This window comes from Oncorhynchus mykiss, chromosome 12 (genome assembly GCF_057628025.1).
Source record: "Oncorhynchus mykiss isolate SJ-2025 chromosome 12, ASM5762802v1, whole genome shotgun sequence".
Classification (NCBI taxonomy): domain Eukaryota; kingdom Metazoa; phylum Chordata; class Actinopteri; order Salmoniformes; family Salmonidae; genus Oncorhynchus; species Oncorhynchus mykiss.
The window spans coordinates 6307697-6327973 of NC_143033.1; the positions used below are offsets into that span (position 1 = coordinate 6307697).

General features: G+C 46.8%; 1 protein-coding gene across 4 annotated transcripts in view; it reads right to left on the reverse strand.

Moving 5' to 3' along the window:
* Positions 1-20277, reverse strand: part of LOC110536888 (uncharacterized) — a 70565-nt gene that overhangs the window by 11366 nt on the left and 38922 nt on the right. For 2 of the 4 annotated variants that reach the window (XM_090191574.1, XM_090191575.1), the window contains exons 4-13: positions 10506-11240; positions 8817-9104; positions 6220-6321; positions 5813-5962; positions 5345-5452; positions 4968-5090; positions 4659-4742; positions 2985-3089; positions 2297-2449; positions 625-792 (exon numbers count right to left, since the gene is read on the reverse strand). In XM_090191574.1, the coding sequence (XP_090047700.1) occupies positions 625-792; positions 2297-2449; positions 2985-3089; positions 4659-4742; positions 4968-5090; positions 5345-5452; positions 5813-5962; positions 6220-6321; positions 8817-9104; positions 10506-11240 (2016 nt within the window). The remainder of the gene's footprint in view (positions 1-624; positions 793-2296; positions 2450-2984; positions 3090-4658; positions 4743-4967; positions 5091-5344; positions 5453-5812; positions 5963-6219; positions 6322-8816; positions 9105-10505; positions 11241-20277) is intronic. The other 2 variants (XM_090191577.1, XM_090191576.1) reach the window with 1 other exon arrangement.

Genomic DNA, 20277 nt, shown 5'->3' on the forward strand with positions numbered 1-20277 from the left:
ATACAGTTATCTATCAGTTTACCTGACAACACATACATCAGTTTACCTGACAACACATACAGTTATCTATCAGCTTACCTGGCAACACATACAGTTATCTATCAGTTTACCTGACAACCCATACAGTTATCTATCAGTTTACCTGACAACACATACAGTTATCTATCAGCTTACCTGACAACACATACAGTTATCTATCAGCTTACCTGACAACACATACAGTTATCTATCAGTTTACCTGACAACCCATACAGTTATCTATCAGTTTACCTGACAACACATACAGTTATCTATCAGCTTACCTGACAACACATACAGTTATCTATCAGCTTACCTGACAACACATACAGTTATCTATCAGTTTACCTGACACCTGACAGAGTATAACAGAGTGTAAGAAATATACAATACACAGAGTGTAATAAAGAATACTATACCCATGCGTAAATCAGAACAATCACATATGGACACACATTTTACAGTATGGGTCAGGTAGGCGACACAATCACCATGGCTGTAAACACGTTCCCACTGAAGCAGAAATGACTTTCAAAAGGCAATCTTAAGCAGAAATTATCTGCATTTGACTATAGTAAGACCCGTAAGGCCCGTGTCCTCATCTACCTGTCCCTGGAGACGGCTGACAGTCTGCTGGGCTCTCTGCAGCTCCTGACCCTTCTCCAGTATCGTCTCTTCCAGCTCCTTTACCCTCAGCTGGTCACCATCTCGTAGCTTCTGGTGCAGACTGAGCTCTGCTGAGGCTTGGGTGGCTCTCTGTTGGGCCTCCGCTAGCTGTGGAGGGAGAGTAATGTCACGCAAATATACAAAGCAAACGATCTAGGGTTACACTGAGGGTGTTACATTTAAAACTGGTCCAGTGTCTATACGGGGTCTGCCCTTTTCAGTGTTAAATGAACACAATGCTTAGTGCCAAGCCTCATTTGTATATTTCCCAGAGTGCCTTGACTTTCGAGTGAATTGTAGAGTTATACCCCCCCCCCCCGTGACTGTATTTGTTGGTGACAGAGACATGGTTATTGCATTCATCAATATTCAGTCCTGTGGCCTTTGCCAAGTGAGATCCTGTTATCAACACAATACAACACATATTTCACGAGGCCTTATTTTGAGGGTCCAGGTTTACCCTAATACAGTGGCTTGAAACTCCTGGTTTACAGGCCACATCAGGCCTGCAAAGTCACATTATGCTGGCTTGCAAAGTGAGTTGTAATTCCTATTGGAATCCAGCCAGAGTAGGGCTATCCAACATTTAAAATGTGTATTCACCCACAACCTACATTTAGAACAACTGAACAGATTGGGAAGACTAAGCTATAATGCAACTTCAAGCATCTAACCTGGAACAGCCACTACAGTAATGGGAACAAGTCCAACGAAAAGATTGGATTAGTTTAGAAAAATGTTATTTATATTTGAGTTGCAAAAACATAGATATTGAAACAAAACAACAAAAAATCTCCCTGCAATAGAGCATGCTGGGAAACATAATGATGAGCGTGGGTTTTGTTTTAATACTGGTTATTAACAACAACACTGGGGTTATTTCACACCAATGAGCATTCAATTTAACACTTACAGAGTTAATGTAACTCCTGAATCAACACAAGGAAATGTTACACTAATTCAATTTCGAATTTCAACAATCTTCAAGTTGTGGCATTGGAATCGAATTGGAATTAGAATGTTTGGAATGTTTGAATTGGAATTAGAATGTTTGGAATGTTTGAATTGGAATTAGAATGTTTGGAATGTTTGAATTGGAATTAGAATGTTTGGAATGTTTGAATTGGAATTAGAATGTTTGGAATGTTTGAATTGGAATAGTAAAAAAAAATAATTTAATTTAACTGAACAAAAGTACTGCATGATTTGTTTTAAAATAATGTTAACATGTATTTCTATACTCCCTGAAAGCTTGAGGGAAATTCATTTGAATATGTGGAATAATTTGGGATAATACTGAATTAGGAATTTAATTATTGGAATTTACCTAACAATAAAATTGAAAGGAAATTAAATTATCTCTGAATTTAAAGACTGACCTGGAATTTGAATAGTATTAAAAGGAATTTACAGGAAGAGGGAATTTTATTTGTGGAATTAACCACAACCCTTGAAGCTACATTATAGGTGTGTAAAGTGAACAGTACTGTACCTCAGTCTCCAGTCTGAAGACTGACTCTGCTCTCTCTCACGCACGCACGCACGCGTGCACGCACACACACACACACACACACACACACACACACACACACGTATAATAATGCAACTGTACCTCAGTCTCCAGTCTGAAGACAGTGTCACTGAGCTCTGATGTCCTCTTGTCCCGTGTCTCCTTGGCCCCCGCTAGCTCCTCTAACTGTCTCTCAGACAGCCACAGCTTCTCGGACAGACCCTCGGCATGGAGCGACTGCTTCTCAAGCGCCTCCTATAGGGGACATGGTGTAGGACAGACACAGAGGCTGAAATGGAACCCTATTCGTTACACAGTGCACTAATTTTGAGCAGGGTCATGGTAGGGACATTTTTGGATGCACACAGGGGGCTCACGCAAGGCAGACACATAGGCCCAGCTGACTGACAGGTCTGTGGTGGAATAGGCCCAGCTGACTGACAGGTCTGTGGTAGAATAGGCCCAGCTGACTGACAGGTCTGTGGTAGAATAGGCCCAGATAACTGACTGAGGTCTGTGGTAGAATAGGCCCAGTTAACTGACAGGTCTGTGGTAGAATAGGCCCAGCTGACTGACAGGTCTGTGGTGGAATAGGCCCAGCTGACTGACAGGTCTGTGGTAGAATAGGCCCAGATAACTGACTGAGGTCTGTGGTAGAATAGGCCCAGCTGACTGACTGACAGGTCTGTGGTAGAATAGGCCCAGTTAACTGACAGGTCTGTGGTGGAATAGGCCCAGCTGACTGACAGGTCTGTGGTGGAATCTGATAACGGAGAAGCCTATACTGTACCTCAGCGTCCTGTATCTTATTCTTCAGAGACTGCTGCAGGAAGTTGAAGGCGTATTCCTGAGTGTTGGCCTCCACCATCATCTCTCTGGCCTCGGTCAGCTCCGTCTGGAGGAAACATAGATGAGATCAGCTCTCTAGAGACATCCTCTGTGTTTCAACACTTAGAAAACACAACCACTAGTGTTTGACTTGAGCTGAAATAGGTGCCGGGTGCCGGTCCTGTTTATATTCAGGTGCAGGATCTCCATTTTTGTCATATTCTATAACAGGAGCTGAAGCAGTAGGAGATTTGAGGCGCTGGTACATTCACATTTTAGCACCTTTACCCAGAGTGACTTACAGGGGAAATTAGGGTTAAGTGCCTTGCTCAAAGGGCACATCGATAGATTGTTCACCTAGTCAGCTCAGGGATTCAAACCAGCAACCTTTCAGCTACTGGCCCAACGCTCTTAACCTGAACTATTTGAGAGCTTGTGTGTTGTAAGATAATCCTTCTTTCCAGCTCCATTAAAGAGTCTCAGAAGAATGTACACAGTGTAGTTTATGTGTAGTCCAGTGGTACAGTGTAGTTTCTGTGTAGTCCAGTGGTACACAGTGTAGTTTATGTGTAGTCCAGTGGTACAGTGTAGTTTCTGTGTAGTCCAGTGGTACACAGTGTAGTTTATGTGTAGTCCAGTGGTACAGTGTAGTTTCTGTGTAGTCCAGTCCAGTGTTACAGTGTAGTTTCTGTGTAGTCCAGTCCAGTGTTACAGTGTAGTTTCTGTGTAGTCCAGTGGTACACAGTGTAGTTTATGTGTAGTCCAGTGGTACACAGTGTAGTTTATGTGTAGTCCAGTGGTACACAGTGTAGTTTATGTGTAGTCCAGTGGTACAGTGTAGTTTCTGTGTAGTCCAGTGGTACACAGTGTAGTTTCTGTGTAGTCCAGTGGTACACAGTATAGTTTATGTGTAGTCCAGTGGTACAGTGTAGTTTCTGTGTAGTCCAGTGGTACATTGTGCAGTTTCTGTGTAGTCCAGTGGTACACAGTGTAGTTTATGTGTAGTCCAGTGGTACACAGTGTAGTTTCTGTGTAGTCCAGTCCAGTGTTACAGTGTAGTTTATGTGTAGTCCAGTGTTACAGTGTAGTTTATGTGTAGTCCAGTGGTACACAGTGTAGTTTATGTGTAGTCCAGTGGTACAGTGTAGTTTCTGTGTAGTCCAGTGGTACATTGTGTAGTTTCTGTGTAGTCCAGTGGTACACAGTGTAGTTAATGTGTAGTCCAGTGGTACACAGTGTAGTTTCTGTGTAGTCCAGTCCAGTGTTACAGTGTAGTTTATGTGTAGTCCAGTGTTACAGTGTAGTTTATGTGTAGTCCAGTGGTACACAGTGTAGTTTATGTGTAGTCCAGTGGTACACAGTGTAGTTTATGTGTAGTCCAGTGATACACAGTGTAGTTTATGTGTAGTCCAGTCCAGTGTTACAGTGTAGTTTATGTGTAGTCCAGTGATACACAGTGTAGTTTATGTGTAGTCCAGTCCAGTGTTACAGTGTAGTTTATGTGTAGTCCAGTGATACAGTGTAGTTTCTGTGTAGTCCAGTGGTACAGTGTAGTTTCTGTGTAGTCCAGTGGTACAGTATAGTTTCTGTGTAGTCCAGTGGTACAGTGTAGTTTATGTGTAGTCCAGAAGCCCACCTCCATAACTCTGAAGCGTTCTGTCATGGCCGTGTTGTCTCTCTCCAGCTCTACCATCCTCATCCTCATCCTACTCATCTCCATCTTGGATTGATAAGGAGACAGGACATTACGTTAGCTTCAGGAACCTCTTTACTAGCCTGGTTACCAGTCTGTTTGTGCCATCATGTCACTCTTAACCATGTTTTGCATGACAAGGAGTGGTATCACGGCACAAACAGACTGGTACCCAGGCAACATCTTCACTGAGATCAAATCAGATATCTGACACGGGGCATTCTGGGTATTGTAGTCCATCATGTTACACACCTGCAGGGTACTGTTGGTTCTGAGAAGGTCCTCGTTGTTCACCAACAGGCTTCTCATCTCCAACCTGATCTGGTTCCTCTCCTTGTCCATCTCTACGCTCTCTGCCTCCAGGAACTGGTTTCTCTGTGGACAGGAGGGGGACACGGAGGATATGAAGGAGGGAGGGAGAGAGGGGCGGAGAGGGGGGAGGGGGGAGAGAGAGAGGGAGGAAGGCGGGGGGGAGGGAAGGAAGGAAGGAGGGGAGGGGGGGGAAGGAGGGAGGGAGGGAGGGAGGGAGGGAGGGAGGGAGGGAAGGAAGGAGGGGAGGGGGGGGGAAGGCAGGGAGGGAGGGAGGGAGGGAGGGAGGGAGAATGAGAGTGTGTGTTTTCATACTGCACCTTCTGACAGGCATCCAACTGCCTGGTCAACTCCTCGATGTAGTCTCTCTTGTTGGGCATAGCGACAGACGACACAGTGGAACGCATGTGGAGTTGGCTTGACATCCCCTGTAAGAACCAGGGGTCAGTCTACAATACTGATATACCTGACACTATAGTCAACAACTGGGAAGAGGTCAGTCTACAATACTGATATACCTGACACTATAGTCAACAACTGGGAAGAGGTCAGTCTACAATACTGATATACCTGACACTATAGTCAACAGCTGGGAAGAGGTCAGTCTACAATACTGATATACCTGACACTATAGTCAACAACTGGGAATAGGTCAGTCTACAATACTGATGATATACCTGACACTATAGTCAACAACTGGGAAGAGGTCAGTCTACAATACTGATACACCTGACACTATAGTCAACAGCTGGGAAGAGGTCAGTCTACAATACTGAGTTTTTTTAAACCTGCTGGTCCCGCCTCCTGATGGTGTCGTAGGTTGAGAAAGGTGCACGTGGGGCGGTCACAGTCCGGGTGAAGGAGGGCACAGGGCTGGTACTCCTGCTGTTGTAGCTGTTGAACAGGTTCAGCTCTGATGTGGCTGGAGACAACCCCTCCTGCATGTAATCGAGTGGGAGGAGAGGAGAGGAGAGGAGAGGAGAGGAGAGGGGGAGAGGAGAGGAGAGGGGGAGACGAGAGGAGAGGAGAGGAGAGGAGAGGGGGAGAGGAGAGGAGACGAGAGGAGAGGAGAGAGGAGGCAGATAGAGAAAGGAAGACAAACAGGTAAATGGGCTGTACATAATATCATGATTCTATGCTCTCTAAGACAAACAAGATATTAGTAAAATAGTTGTTTCTGTACTGAGTGTTTTACCTTATACTCTGACATCCGGTACATGCCAGGGTTGTAGTCCGTGGAAGCCGCTGTAGCGTAGGGACTGTTGAACACCCTGGGAGGACTCTCAAAACCTCCCAGCTAGACAACACACAGAAACATTCCATTGATAAAAGAAATCAATTCAAAGAAAACATTATTAAACGTTGTCTTGACAACGCTATGCCGAGGATTCACCACTGGTGAAATGGTCATATTGTCCACGGTTAATTCAATACGAATATTGATATTATTGTAAACGCCTGTTGTACACCAGTAGATGGCGCTGCATCATAAAGGCCAGGTCTAAGGTGGCTCACGCCATGCTCCTACAGTACAGACAGGTGGAACAGACAGACAGGTGGAGCAGACAGACAGGTGGAGCAGACACACAGGCGGAGCAGACAGACAGGTGGAGCATACAGACAGGTGGAGCAGAGAGACAGGTGGAGCAGACAGACAGGTGGAACAGACAGACAGGTGGAGCAGACAGACAGGTGGAGCAGACACACAGGCGGAGCAGACAGACAGGCGGAGCAGACAGACAGGTGGAGCATACAGACAGGTGGAGCAGAGAGACAGGTGGAGCAGACAGACAGGTGGAACAGACAGACAGGTGGAGCAGACAGACAGGTGGAACAGAGAGGTGGAGCAGACAGACAGGTAGAGCAGACAGACAGGTGGAGCAGACAGACAGGTGGAGCAGACAGACAGGTGGAGCAGACAGACAGGTGGAGCAGACAGACAGGTGGAGCAGACAGACAGGTGGAGCAGACAGACAGGTGGAACAGACAGACAGGTGGAGCAGACAGACAGGTGGAACAGACAGACAGGTGGAACAGACAGGTGGAGCAGACAGGTGGAGCAGACAGACACAGACAGACAGGTGGAGCAGACAGTTGCAGACAGACTGGTGGAGCAGACAGACAGGTGGAGCAGACAGACAGGTGGAGCAGACAGAGAGGTGGAGCAGACAGAGAGGTGGAGCAGACAGAGAGGTGTAGCAGACAGACAGGTGGAGCAGACACACAGGTGGAGCAGACACAGAGGCGGAGCAGACAGACAGGCGGAGCAGACAGACAGGTGGAGCATACAGACAGGTGGAGCAGACAGACAGGTGGAGCAGACAGACAGGTGGAGCAGACAGACAGGTGGAGCAGACAGACAGGTGGAACAGACAGACAGGTGGAGCAGACAGACAGGTGGAAAAGAGAGGTGGAGCAAACAGAGAGGTGGAACAGACAGACAGGTAGAGCAGACAGACAGGTGGAGCAGACAGACAGGTGGAGCAGACAGACAGGTGGAGCAGACAGACAGGTGGAGCAGACAGACAGGTGGACCAGACAGACAGGTGGAGCAGACAGACAGGTGGAGCAGACAGACAGATGGAGCAGACAGACAGGTGGAGCAGACAGACAGGTGGAGCAGACAGGTGGAGCAGACAGACAGGTGGAACAGACAGGTGGAGCAGACAGACACAGACAGACAGGTGGAGCAGACAGTTGCAGACAGACTGGTGGAGCAGACAGACAGGTGGAGCAGACAGACAGGTGGAGCAGACAGACACAGACAGACAGGTGGAGCAGACAGACAGGTGGAGCAGACAGACAGATGGAGCAGACAGACAGGTGGAGCAGACAGACAGGTGGAGCAGACAGACAGGTGGAGCAGACAGACAGGCGGAGCAGACAGACAGGCGGAGCAGACAGACAGGTGGAGCATACAGACAGGTGGAGCAGACAGACAGGTGGAGCAGACAGACAGGTGGAACAGACAGACAGGTGGAGCAGACAGACAGGTGGAACAGAGAGGTGGAGCAGACAGAGAGGTGGAACAGACAGACAGGTAGAGCAGACAGACAGGTGGACCAGACAGACAGGTGGAACAGACAGACAGGTGGAGCAGACAGACAGGTGGAGCAGACAGACAGGTGGAGCAGACAGACAGGTGGAGCAGACAGACAGGTGGAACAGACAGGTGGAGCAGACAGACACAGACAGACAGGTGGAGCAGACAGTTGCAGACAGACTGGTGGAGCAGACAGACAGGTGGAGCAGACAGACATGTGGAGCAGACAGACACAGACAGACAGGTGGAGCAGACAGACAGGTGGAGCAGACAGACAGGTGGAGCAGACAGACAGGTGGATCAGACAGACAGGTGGAGCAGACAGACAGGTGGAGCAGACAGACAGGTGTAGCAGACAGACAGGTGGAGCTGACAGAGAGGTGGAGCAGACAGACAGGTGGAGCAGACAGACAGGTGTAGCAGACAGACAGGCAGAGCAGACAGACAGGTGGAGCAGACAGAGAGGTGGAGCAGACAGACAGGCAGAGCAGACAGACAGGTGGAGCAGACAGAGAGGTGGAGCAGACAGACAGGTGCTGATCACACTCCATATCTGATTCCCCTGGCCCCTGGAAGAACCTACTACTGTCCCTCTCATTCCCCATCAACATCTCCTGGCCCCTAGCAGTGCTGGCCCCACCACCACCCCTGAATTAAATCCCTGGCTCCTGGAGGCCCACGCCTCAACCCTGTCTTATTCCTCTGGCCTCAGTACCAGCCCCAAGTGGCCCCAGGCCTCTGTTCCTCACCCTGTCCGACATGGTGTCCCAGTCCCGAGAGGCCAGAGATTCCAGGGACCCGTGATAGTTTGGCCCGAATCTGGAGCTAGCGCTGTCCCAACGGGAACTGTTCCTGGGTTCCATCCCGTTCCCGTTCTCTCCCCCAAATGTTCCATTCGTATCCCTGGAACCGTTCCCCGTCACGTCTCCACTCAGGTACAGCTGGTATTTGGGGTTCTGGCGGACTTTGATGGGATTGGATGGCTCGTCTTCAGATGGGGGACTTTCAGGCCTCTTGTTGGGATTAAAGTCTGATTCCTGGAGGAAGAGGAGAAGATATTAAATATATGGATGGAGAGAGGGAGAGGGACAGGGAAGGGGTGAGAGAGACAGGGGGGAGAGGGCAGGGGGGGAGAGACAGGGGGAGAGAGACAGGGGGAGAGAGACAGGGGGAGAGAGACAGGGGGGAGAGAGGCAGGGGGGAGAGAGGCAGGGGGGAGAGGGAAGGGGGGAGAGGGAAGGGGGAGAGAGACAGGGGGGAGAGGGCAGGGGGGGGAGAGACAGGGGGAGAGAGACAGGGGTGAGAGGGCAGGGGGGGGAGAGACAGGGGGAGAGAGACAGGGGGGAGAGAGGCAGGGGGGAGAGGGAAGGGGGGGAGAGACGGGGAGAGAGACAGGGGGAGAGGACAGGGGGAGAGAGACAGAGGGAAGGGGGGAGAGAGACAGGGGGGAGAGAGACAGGGGGAGAGGGAAGGGGGAGAGAGACAGGGGGGGGAGAGAGACAGGGGGAGAGGACAGGGGGAGAGAGACAGAGGGAAGGGGGGAGAGAGACAGGGGGGAGAGAGACAGGGGGAGAGGGAAGGGGGAGAGAGACAGGGGGGAGAGAGACAGGGGGAGAGGGAAGGGGGAGAGAGACAGGGGGGGGGGAGAGAGACAGGGGGAGAGAGACAGGGGGGAGAGGGACAGGGGGAGAGAGACAGGGGGGAGAGGGACAGGGGGAGAGAGACAGGGGGAGAGAGACAGGGGGAGAGAGACAGGGGGAGAGAGACAGGGGGAGAGAGACAGGGGGGAGAGAGAGAGAGAGAAATCAATAGTATAGCTGTTGACAGACAGGCGCACAGTACAGTACAGCGCAGGGAGCATTCGGTGGTATTTCAAGATGCTGTTATGTTCAGGAGAGAGATCTGAGATTGTATCACGTGCAAATCGAACCAGTCAATTCCACTGAACAGACATGCAACGGTGTGACGTGAACATGAGTGACATCGCCGTACAGCACAGTGGTAACAACAGCCACACACATGACATAGCAATGCTACAGCTCATTATGACTAAGAGCCTCGTGTTGGGAACAAGCCATTATGTTGAGTTTGATTTGTTAGATGCAAGAGTTAGGGGTGCAGATGGGCTGCTATTGGTCACGCATGCACAGACGAATGGACTGCTATTGGTCACGCATGCACAGACGAATGGACTGCTATTGGTCACGCATGCACAGACAAATGAAAAGGCGGATGCACGATTGTGTTGATTGCTGTTGTTGTGGACAAACAGACAAGACAGACAGACAGACAGGCAGACAGGCAGGCAGGCCATGCTGTGTGATCTTCATACGGAGTATGATCACTGGTGGACGTGGTCTCGGATGCCAACCAATCAGTGATCGGTGTGGTCAGTTCTTGGCCCTTTACAAAAGGAGCCTATCTAGAGGTCTACTTACCGAAGCCAATCCAAAGCCTGCCATGGAATCTTTGTGAGAGCCACCCTGGTTCTGGCCCTCACCCTTCTGGGAATGACTGTCTGAAGGACTCCTGGGCTGTGGTGAGCATGTCTTCGTCCCCTTAAGGCCGGGCTGAGACTCCATGGGTGGAGGGGTTAGTTCGATAGAAGGTACCGGGTTCTGGCTCTCTACGGTGCTGCTGCTGTGAATGGCTGGGTTGGACTGGGAGGTGGACTTGGCTGTGGATATTCTGACTGGGCTCTGTGTCTGTACTGTGGTACTACTGAGAGTGGCTGTGTTTGGGTTGGACTGGGAGTTCTGATAGGCCAGTACCTCCACTGTTCTGGCTGTGGACATCCTGATTGGCCGGTTAGAGTCTTCGGGCAGGGATCCACCCATTGACAGAACCGGTGAGTCGTTTTCATTGGCTGACGAGGAGCCCGAGAACTTGTGAATCAGGTCCTTGACACTCCCGGAGCGGGTTAGATTAGATCCTCTGGACAGCACCGTCCTCTTATTGGTCCCGGAGACCTTCTCTTCCTCCTCCAACGAGCTGCTCTGCGTCTTCCTGAGACCCCGTAGAGACGGAACCTCAGTGGAGGGCAACGTCCCTCTGGTGCGGCCGTTACGGTTGACTGAGTCTCGGCCTTGCTCCGGGGTCGAGCTATGGTTGCTAGGGTTGATAGGGTTGCTATGGCTGGATACACTCCTCGTCTTTTTAACGGCAGTGGCTTCCTAAGAGAGAAATCTACGGTTTTCAACACAGTGGGGCTCCTGGGTGAGGTTTCCCCTTACGTACAGATCTAGAATCAGCTTCCCCTTCCCCAATCCTAAACTTAACCATTAGCAGGGGAAATGCAAAACTGACCCAAGATCAGCATTTAGGGGCAACTTCACCCTACTCCCATGCGTGGGAAAGAGGGTTGAGCTTGGCATGTAACGATGATGTCGGTCTGGAACCTTTACTCTGGATAAAACTCTTGTTGTTTTCATTAGCTGTTACGTACTTCTGCCTTTAAAGGTCAGTAGCAGAAAGGGCAGAACCATTCCTCCTTATATTATGAAATATCCCTCTTCCCAATTCACTCATGTCTGGACAGGAGAAATAATGACTGATATCATGGAAGAACAATACACGCAGAAAAGGCCCTGCTGTGGTGAGGCAAGAGTATTAGAGTCAATCATTAGAGTCAACCATTAGAGTCATCCACTAGAGTCATCCATTAGAGTCATCCATTAGAGTCATCCACTAGAGTCATCCACTAGAGTCATCCACTAGAGTCATCCACTAGAGTCATCCACTAGAGTCATCCATTAGAGTCATCCATTAGAGTCATCCACTAGAGTCATCCATTAGAGTCAATCATTAGAGTCAATCATTAGAGTCAACCATTAGAATCATCCATTAGAGTCATCCATTAGAGTCATCCACTAGAGTCATCCACTAGAGTCAACCACTAGAGTCAACCACTAGAGTCAACCATTAGAGTCAACCATTAGAGTCAACCATTAGAGTCAACCATTAGAGTCACCCATTAGAGTCATCCATTAGAGTCATCCACTAGAGTCATCCACTAGAGTCATCCACTAGAGTCATCCATTAGAGTCATCCACTAGAGTCATCCACTAGAGTCATCCACTAGAGTCATCCACTAGAGTCAACCATTAGAGTCAACCATTAGAGTCAACCATTAGAGTCAACAATTAGAATCAACCATTAGAGTCAACAATTAGAATCCACCATTAGAGTCATCCATTAGAGTCAACCATTAGAGTCATCCATTAGAGTCAACCATTAGAGTCAACCATTAGAGTCAACCATTAGAGTCAACCATTAGCTAGTATCTGATCCAGAACGGTGTGTCTGAGTTAATCCTCAATACACTCTTAGGTGACAGAGACGTAACATGTTTTTTTCTGTGCCAGTTGAATGTCTCACACTACATCACAGCTCCCAGTGAGAGATATCAGTCTTTCTCTGTAACCCACAGAGGACATAAGATGGTGTGATAGTGTGTCCCTTTAAGACTGTGTGTCTCTCTCCATCACCCTTCATTCTGAACCAGAGACCTCTGACCTCTAGTATACTGTCTCTCTCCTTCACCCTTCATTCTGAACCAGAGACCTCTGACCTCTAGTATACGGTCTCTCTCCATCACCCTTCATTCTGAACCAGAGACCTCTGACCTCTAGTATACGGTCTCTCTCCATCACCCTTCATTCTGAACCAGAGACCTCTGACCTCTAGTATACTGTCTCTCTCCTTCACCCTTCATTCTGAACCAGAGACCTCTGACCTCTAGTATACGGTCTCTCTCCATCACCCTTCATTCTGAACCAGAGACCTCTGACCTCTAGTATACGGTCTCTCTCCATCACCCTTCATTCTGAACCAGAGACCTCTGACCTCTAGTATACTGTCTCTCTCCTTCACCCTTCATTCTGAACCAGAGACCTCTGACCTCTAGTATACTGTCTCTCTCCTTCATTCTGAACCAGAGACCTCTGACCTCTAGTATACTGTCTCTCTCCTTCATTCTGAACCAGAGACCTCTGACCTCTAGTATACTGTCTCTCTCCTTCATTCTGAACCAGAGACCTCTGACCTCTAGTATACTGTCTCTCTCCTTCATTCTGAACCAGAGACCTCTGACCTCTAGTATACTGTCTCTCTCCTTCATTCTGAACCAGAGACCTCTGACCTTCTAGTATACTGAGCTGAGAATGATCATGTTAGTTTGTCTAATTTAATTACGTTATCACATTATGTTTTCCATGCTTAGGGGGATTAGAGAGTCGAAAAGCTACACATTCACATTATATAAGCTCTATCTGTGTGTGTGTGTGTGTGTGTGTGTGTGTGTGTGTGTGTGTGAATTAAAGAGATAGCTGTGGTGTCGATGTGTCAAGGTGAACCCAGGCATTTTTTTCTGTGCCAGTTGAATGTCTCACACTACATCACAGCTCCCAGTGAGAGATATCAGTCTTTCTCTGTAACCCACAGAGGACATAAGATGGTGTGATAGTGTGTCCCTTTAAGACTGTGTGTCTCTCTCCATCACCCTTCATTCTGAACCAGAGACCTCTGACCTCTAGTATACTGTCTCTCTCCTTCACCCTTCATTCTGAACCAGAGACCTCTGACCTCTAGTATACGGTCTCTCTCCATCACCCTTCATTCTGAACCAGAGACCTCTGACCTCTAGTATACGGTCTCTCTCCATCACCCTTCATTCTGAACCAGAGACCTCTGACCTCTAGTATACTGTCTCTCTCCTTCACCCTTCATTCTGAACCAGAGACCTCTGACCTCTAGTATACGGTCTCTCTCCATCACCCTTCATTCTGAACCAGAGACCTCTGACCTCTAGTATACGGTCTCTCTCCATCACCCTTCATTCTGAACCAGAGACCTCTGACCTCTAGTATACTGTCTCTCTCCTTCACCCTTCATTCTGAACCAGAGACCTCTGACCTCTAGTATACTGTCTCTCTCCTTCATTCTGAACCAGAGACCTCTGACCTCTAGTATACTGTCTCTCTCCTTCATTCTGAACCAGAGACCTCTGACCTCTAGTATACTGTCTCTCTCCTTCATTCTGAACCAGAGACCTCTGACCTCTAGTATACTGTCTCTCTCCTTCATTCTGAACCAGAGACCTCTGACCTCTAGTATACTGTCTCTCTCCTTCATTCTGAACCAGAGACCTCTGACTTTCTAGTATACTGAGCTGAGAATGATCATGTTAGTTTGTCTAATTTAATTACGTTATCACATTATGTTTTCCATGCTTAGGGGGATTAGAGAGTCGAAAAGCTACACATTCACATTATATAAGCTCTATCTGTGTGTGTGTGTGTGTGTGTGTGTGTGTGTGTGAATTAAAGAGATAGCTGTGGTGTCGATGTGTCAAGGTGAACCCAGGCATATGAAATGAAATGGGACCCAGCGCAGAGCAGAGGACATACACACAAACATATATATTTTTTTTTTTTTTTTTTTTTTTTTTTACCTTTATTTAACCAGGCAAGTCAGTTAAGAACAAATTCTTATTTTCAATGACGGCCTGGGAACAGTGGGTTAACTGCCTGTTCAGGGGCAGAACGACAGATTTGTACCTTGTCAGCTCGGGGGTTTTGAACTCACAACCTTCCGGTTACTAGTCCAACACTCTAACCACTAGGCTACCCTATATACACAGACACACACACACACACACACACACCTCAAAATGGTCTCTCCATTCCAACACCGATAGCAGTGAACAAAAACTAATAATTTTCCATTTAGCCAAAAGAGCTTCTTCAATTCATAATCAAAGAGCTGCAATTACATTACACTAATGCTAGCGCTAATGCTACTTATATAAATGAAGTGGCCAGTGTCCAGCAGCTGCTATGGCTCGGGAAATTAGGCCTAAATTCTAATCCCGGTCCTGGGTCTCACCTTGCATCCTCCCCCAGGGAGAGGTAGTGGCGGCCGGGGACCACAGGGCCGGTTGGAGGGCCTCTCTGGGGGTCAGGATCATTTCTAATCACCTTGGCATTTACTATATTTACAGGCCATGCAGGGATAAAGCATTTAAGCCCCCATTTTTAATGTTATTATTTTAGCTGAACCCATGAGCTGAGTTAATGATGTGTTAATATGTAACGCACTGTAACACATGGTAGACAGGATTGGGGTCAATTTCATTTAATTTCAGGCAATTCAAGAAATAAACTGAAATGAGGAAAATTGTAAATTGGATTTTCAGTTGACTTCCTGAAGTGACTGGATGGATATGGAATAGATTCTAACCTTGCTGGTGACTAAAATAGATTTGTTTCAAAGTTAGGCCCTTATTCCCACTATGAGATAGGAAGAAGAGTCAGAAGGAGCTGGGTGACTTTTCAAATTCACATTACATTCTTGCCTTACCTTTTGTTGTGGCTGGCAACGCGATATCTCAGTAGCCAGTAGGGATTGTTTTTTCCCCGAAAATATACCAAGATTCAATACCGGGAATATTCATATTTACCCAGGGAATCCTGGGAAATACCGCAAAAAAAATCAGAAGTGCTCATTTAAAGCATTTCAAATCAATTTATCGTCACTATGCCAGGGTTTTCCCCAAATAGGCTTGGCTGTGCCACGATGCATAGCCGCAGGAAGTAAGGGTGCTGGGGGTGAAATACATACTGTTGACCAGTTTGGGCACACCTACCCATTCAAGGGTTTTTCTTAATTTTTTTACTATTTTCTACATTGTAGAATAATAGTGACGACATCAAAACTATGAAATAACACATATGGAATCATGTAGTAACCAAAAAAAGTGTTAAACAAATCAAAATATATTTTATATTTGAGATTATTTAAAGTAGCCACCCTTTGCCTTAATGACAGCTTTGCACACTCTTGGCATTTTCTCAACCAGCTTCACCTGGAATGCTTTTAATACAGTCTTGAAGGAGTTCCCACATTTGCTGAGCACTTGTCGACTGCTTTTCCTTCATTTATTTAAAACAATTTCCAATCTTCATCTCCCTGTTATTAATGAGCTGATCTGCGATATGTATAATTAGCAACTAGATTTTGCCAAATGTAGTTGATTTTCTGTCAATGGTTGGAGGTTGTCTATCAAGTGAATTGTGCATTGTCCTATCAAATGTGTCACCGTCTGAAGAGTCACAATGTCAGCTCAAAGAGGCACGCGTTCTTTTCTAGGCTGTACTGTAGGGGATTCCTGTAGGGTTTACTAACTGCATTCGGGTCATGTGTCAATTATGCGTTTGCTTTGAATTCATGGCGACTTAGTGTGAAGTAAATACACTGGACAAGCGACTTAGCGTGAAGGAAATACACTAGACTAGCGACTTAGCGTGAAGTAAATACACTAGACTAGCGACTTAGCGTGAAGTAAATACACTAGACTAGCGACTTAGCGTGAAGTAAATACACTGGACTAGCGACTTAGCGTGAAGTAAATACACTAGACTAGCGACTTAGCGTGAAGTAAATACACTGGACTAGCGACTTAACGTGAAGTAAATACACTGGACTAGCGACTTAACGTGAAGTAAATACACTAGACTGAAGGAGAAATGAAAACAAGAGCCTTTTCTGCTACTGACCTTTAAAGGCAGAAGTATGTAACAGCTAATGAAAACAACAAGAGTTTTATCCAGAGTAAAGGTTAATCGTTACATGCCAAGCTCAACCCTCTTTCCCACGCATGGGAGTAGGGTGAAGTTGCCCCTAAATGCTGATCTTGGGTCAGTTTTGCATTTCCCCTACTAATGGTTAAGTTTAGGATCGGGGAAGGGGAAGCTGATCCTAGATCTGTACGTAGGGGAAACCTCAGGCCAAATGTTGTAATTTCCCAGGTCTTGTCATTTAATTTTGTAGGAAAATGTGAAGAGTCTTCCTGGGACAGAGATCCCAGTTTACCCCATGTTGATGCCCACTTTTAATAGGAACTTTTCTTCTCAAATATACATTTTACACCATTGAATAATGAAAACAACCTGTATTAGCCTGTCATTCAAATTCACAGCATTCAAATTCACAGCATTCAAATTCACAGCATTCAAATTCACAGCATTCAAATTCACAGCATTCAAATTCACAGCATTCAAATTCACAGCATTCAAATTCACAGCATTCAAATTCACAGCATTCAAATTCACAGCATTCAAATTCAAATTCACAGCATTCAAATTCACAGCATTCAAATTCACAGCATTCAAATTCACAGCATTCAAATTCACAGCATTCAAATTCACAGCATTCAAATTCACAGCATTCAAATTCACAGCATTCAAATTCACAGCATTCAAATTCAAATTCACAGCATTCAAATTCAAATTCACAGCATTCAAATTCACAGCATTCAAATTCACAGCATTCAAATTCAAATTCACAGCATTCAAATTCACAGCATTCAAATTCAAATTCACAGCATTCAAATTCACAGCATTCAAATTCACAGCATTCAAATTCACAGCATTCAAATTCAAATTCACAGCATTCAAATTCACACTCATTACATTACATTTTAGGTTCGAAACAAAAGGACAGAGTTGTTATATTTAACTGAGCAAGTCAGTTAAGAGCAAATGCTTATTTACAACGACGGCCTAGGAACCGTGGGTTAATGTCATCTGGGGGATTTGATCCACCAACCTTTAGGTTATGAGTCCAACGCTCTAACCACTAGGCTACCTGCCACCCCATAAACAGTCTGCTTCAAACAGCATGTCTTCAATGTTAGCCTATAAATAATTTACGATCATATGAATATTAAAGAACAGTAGACTTACCTTACAACACTACAACAAACCAGACTTAATTTTTATAGAGTGGACAGACCCTTATGTTCTGACTGAGGGCCGTCCCCATAGAGACAGACCCTTATGTTCTGACTGAGGGCTGTCCCCATAGAGACAGACCCTTATGTTCTGACTGAGGGCTGTCCCCATAGAGACAGACCCTTATGTTCTGACTGAGGGCCGTCCCCATAGAGACAGACCCTTATGTTCTGACTGAGGGCCGTCCCCATAGAGACAGACCCTTATGTTCTGACTGAGGGCCGTCCCCATAGAGACAGACCCTTATGTTCTGACTGAGGGCTGTCCCCATAGAGACAGACCCTTATGTTCTGACTGAGGGCCGTCCCCATAGAGACAGACCCTTATGTTCTGACTGAGGGCCGTCCCCATAGAGATAGACCCTTATGTTCTGACTGAGGGCCGTCCCCATAGAGACAGACCCTTATGTTCTGACTGAGGGCCGTCCCCATAGAGATAGACCCTTATGTTCTGACTGAGGGCCGTCCCCATAGAGACAGACCCTTATGTTCTGACTGAGGGCCGTCCCCATAGAGACAGACCCTTATGTTCTGACTGAGGGCCGTCCCCATAGAGACAGACCCTTGTGTTCTGACTGAGGGCCATCCCCATAGAGACAAACCCTTATGTTCTGACTGAGGGCCGTCCCCATAGAGACAGACCCTTATGTTCTGACTGAGGGCTGTCCCCATAGAGACAGACCCTTATGTTCTGACTGAGGGCCGTCCCCATAGAGACAGACCCTTATGTTCTGACTGAGGGCCGTCCCCATAGAGACAAACCCTTATGTTCTGACTGAGGGCCGTCCCCATAGAGACAGACCCTTATGTTCTGACTGAGGGCTGTCCCCATAGGGCTGTCCCCAGAGAGGAGACCCTCCCCCCCCTCCTCGCCCCCAGCTCTATTCCTCTGTGGCCTCAGCACGTAGCCATATGGTGCAGAGTTAGGAATCACGGCCTGACCCAGATCTCATACAATCCTGTACTACTGTAAACCCTGTCTGTCTGTGAACGTGCCATATGTGTGCTAATACCGTCGCTAATATAATATTCTCACTAATACTGACTCCTCTCTATGATCCACTTTCATCCCTGGTCAGGGATTATTGGCCTCTAAACATAACAACATCTAGCAAAAGCCTGTTTTAATTGATATTGTTTACAGCTGGTTTGTCATGGAGGCCAATGCCTTTCAATATCATCAGAAAAATGACTCACGATACACAGTTAAACGTGTGTTGTGTGTGTGCGTGTGCATGTGCTTGTGTGTTTATATGTCAAACAAGCTAAAAGTTGTCAAATGTTACATTCATGTCAATATAAAATGAATGAACCAATTAGTGATACATAGTTTGACAGGCACATATGTTCTATAAAGGGTGACACGGTGAGGAGCATTCAGCCCCTGGCAATCTGCTTGGCAATATGGTGTGTTGTCCTTCTCCATGTAAATAACATGGTTTCTCAGCCACCAGTGACTAGTCTGTTCTGTTCTGCTACGATGTTCTGTTCTGTTCTCTTCTGTTCTGTTCTGTTGTGTTCTGCTCTGTTCTGCTACGATGTTCTGTTCTGTTCTGTTCTGCTCTGTTCTGTTCTGTTCTGCTCTGCTCTGTTCTGTTCTGTTCTGCTCTGTTCTGTTCTGTTGTGTTCTGCTCTGTTCTGCTACGATGTTCTGTTCTGTTCTGTTCTGCTCTGTTCTGTTCTGTTCTGCTCTGTTCTGTTCTGTTCTGCTACGATGTTCTGTTCTGTTCTGTTCTACTCTGTTCTGCTCTGCTCTGCTCTGTTCTGTTCTGTTCTGTTCTGTTCTGCTCTGTTCTGCTACGATGTTCTGTTCTGTTCTGTTCTACTCTGTTCTGTTCTGTTCTGCTCTGTTCTGTTCTGTTCTGCTACGATGTTCTGTTCTGCTCTGTTCTGTTCTGTTCTGTTCTGTTCTGTTCTGTTCTGTTCTGCTACGATGTTCTGTTCTGCTCTGTTCTGTTCTGCTCTGTTCTGTTCTGTTCTGTTCTGTTCTGCTCTGTTCTGTTCTGTTCTGCTACGATGTTCTGCTCTGTTCTGTTCTGCTACGATGTTCTGCTCTGTTCTGTTCTGCTACGATGTTCTGCTCTGTTCTGTTCTGCTACGATGTTCTGCTCTGTTCTGTTCTGCTACGATGTTCTGTTCTGTTCTGTTCTGTTCTGATTCTGTGAATTATCATAAATTCATCAGGGGCAAGTCGTGAAAAGAGACAGATTCCAGATGTTTCCATACATCTGGCTGAGTATACACCTACGACAGGAAACTGTTCCAGGAACAGATGAGCAGACAGACGTTCCATACAGCTCTCTATACATCTCTGACAGGAAACTGTTCCAGGAACAGATGAGCAGACAGACGTTCTCCATGTTAATAACATGGTTTCTCAGCCACCAGTGACTAGTCTGTTCTGTTCTGCTAAGATGTTC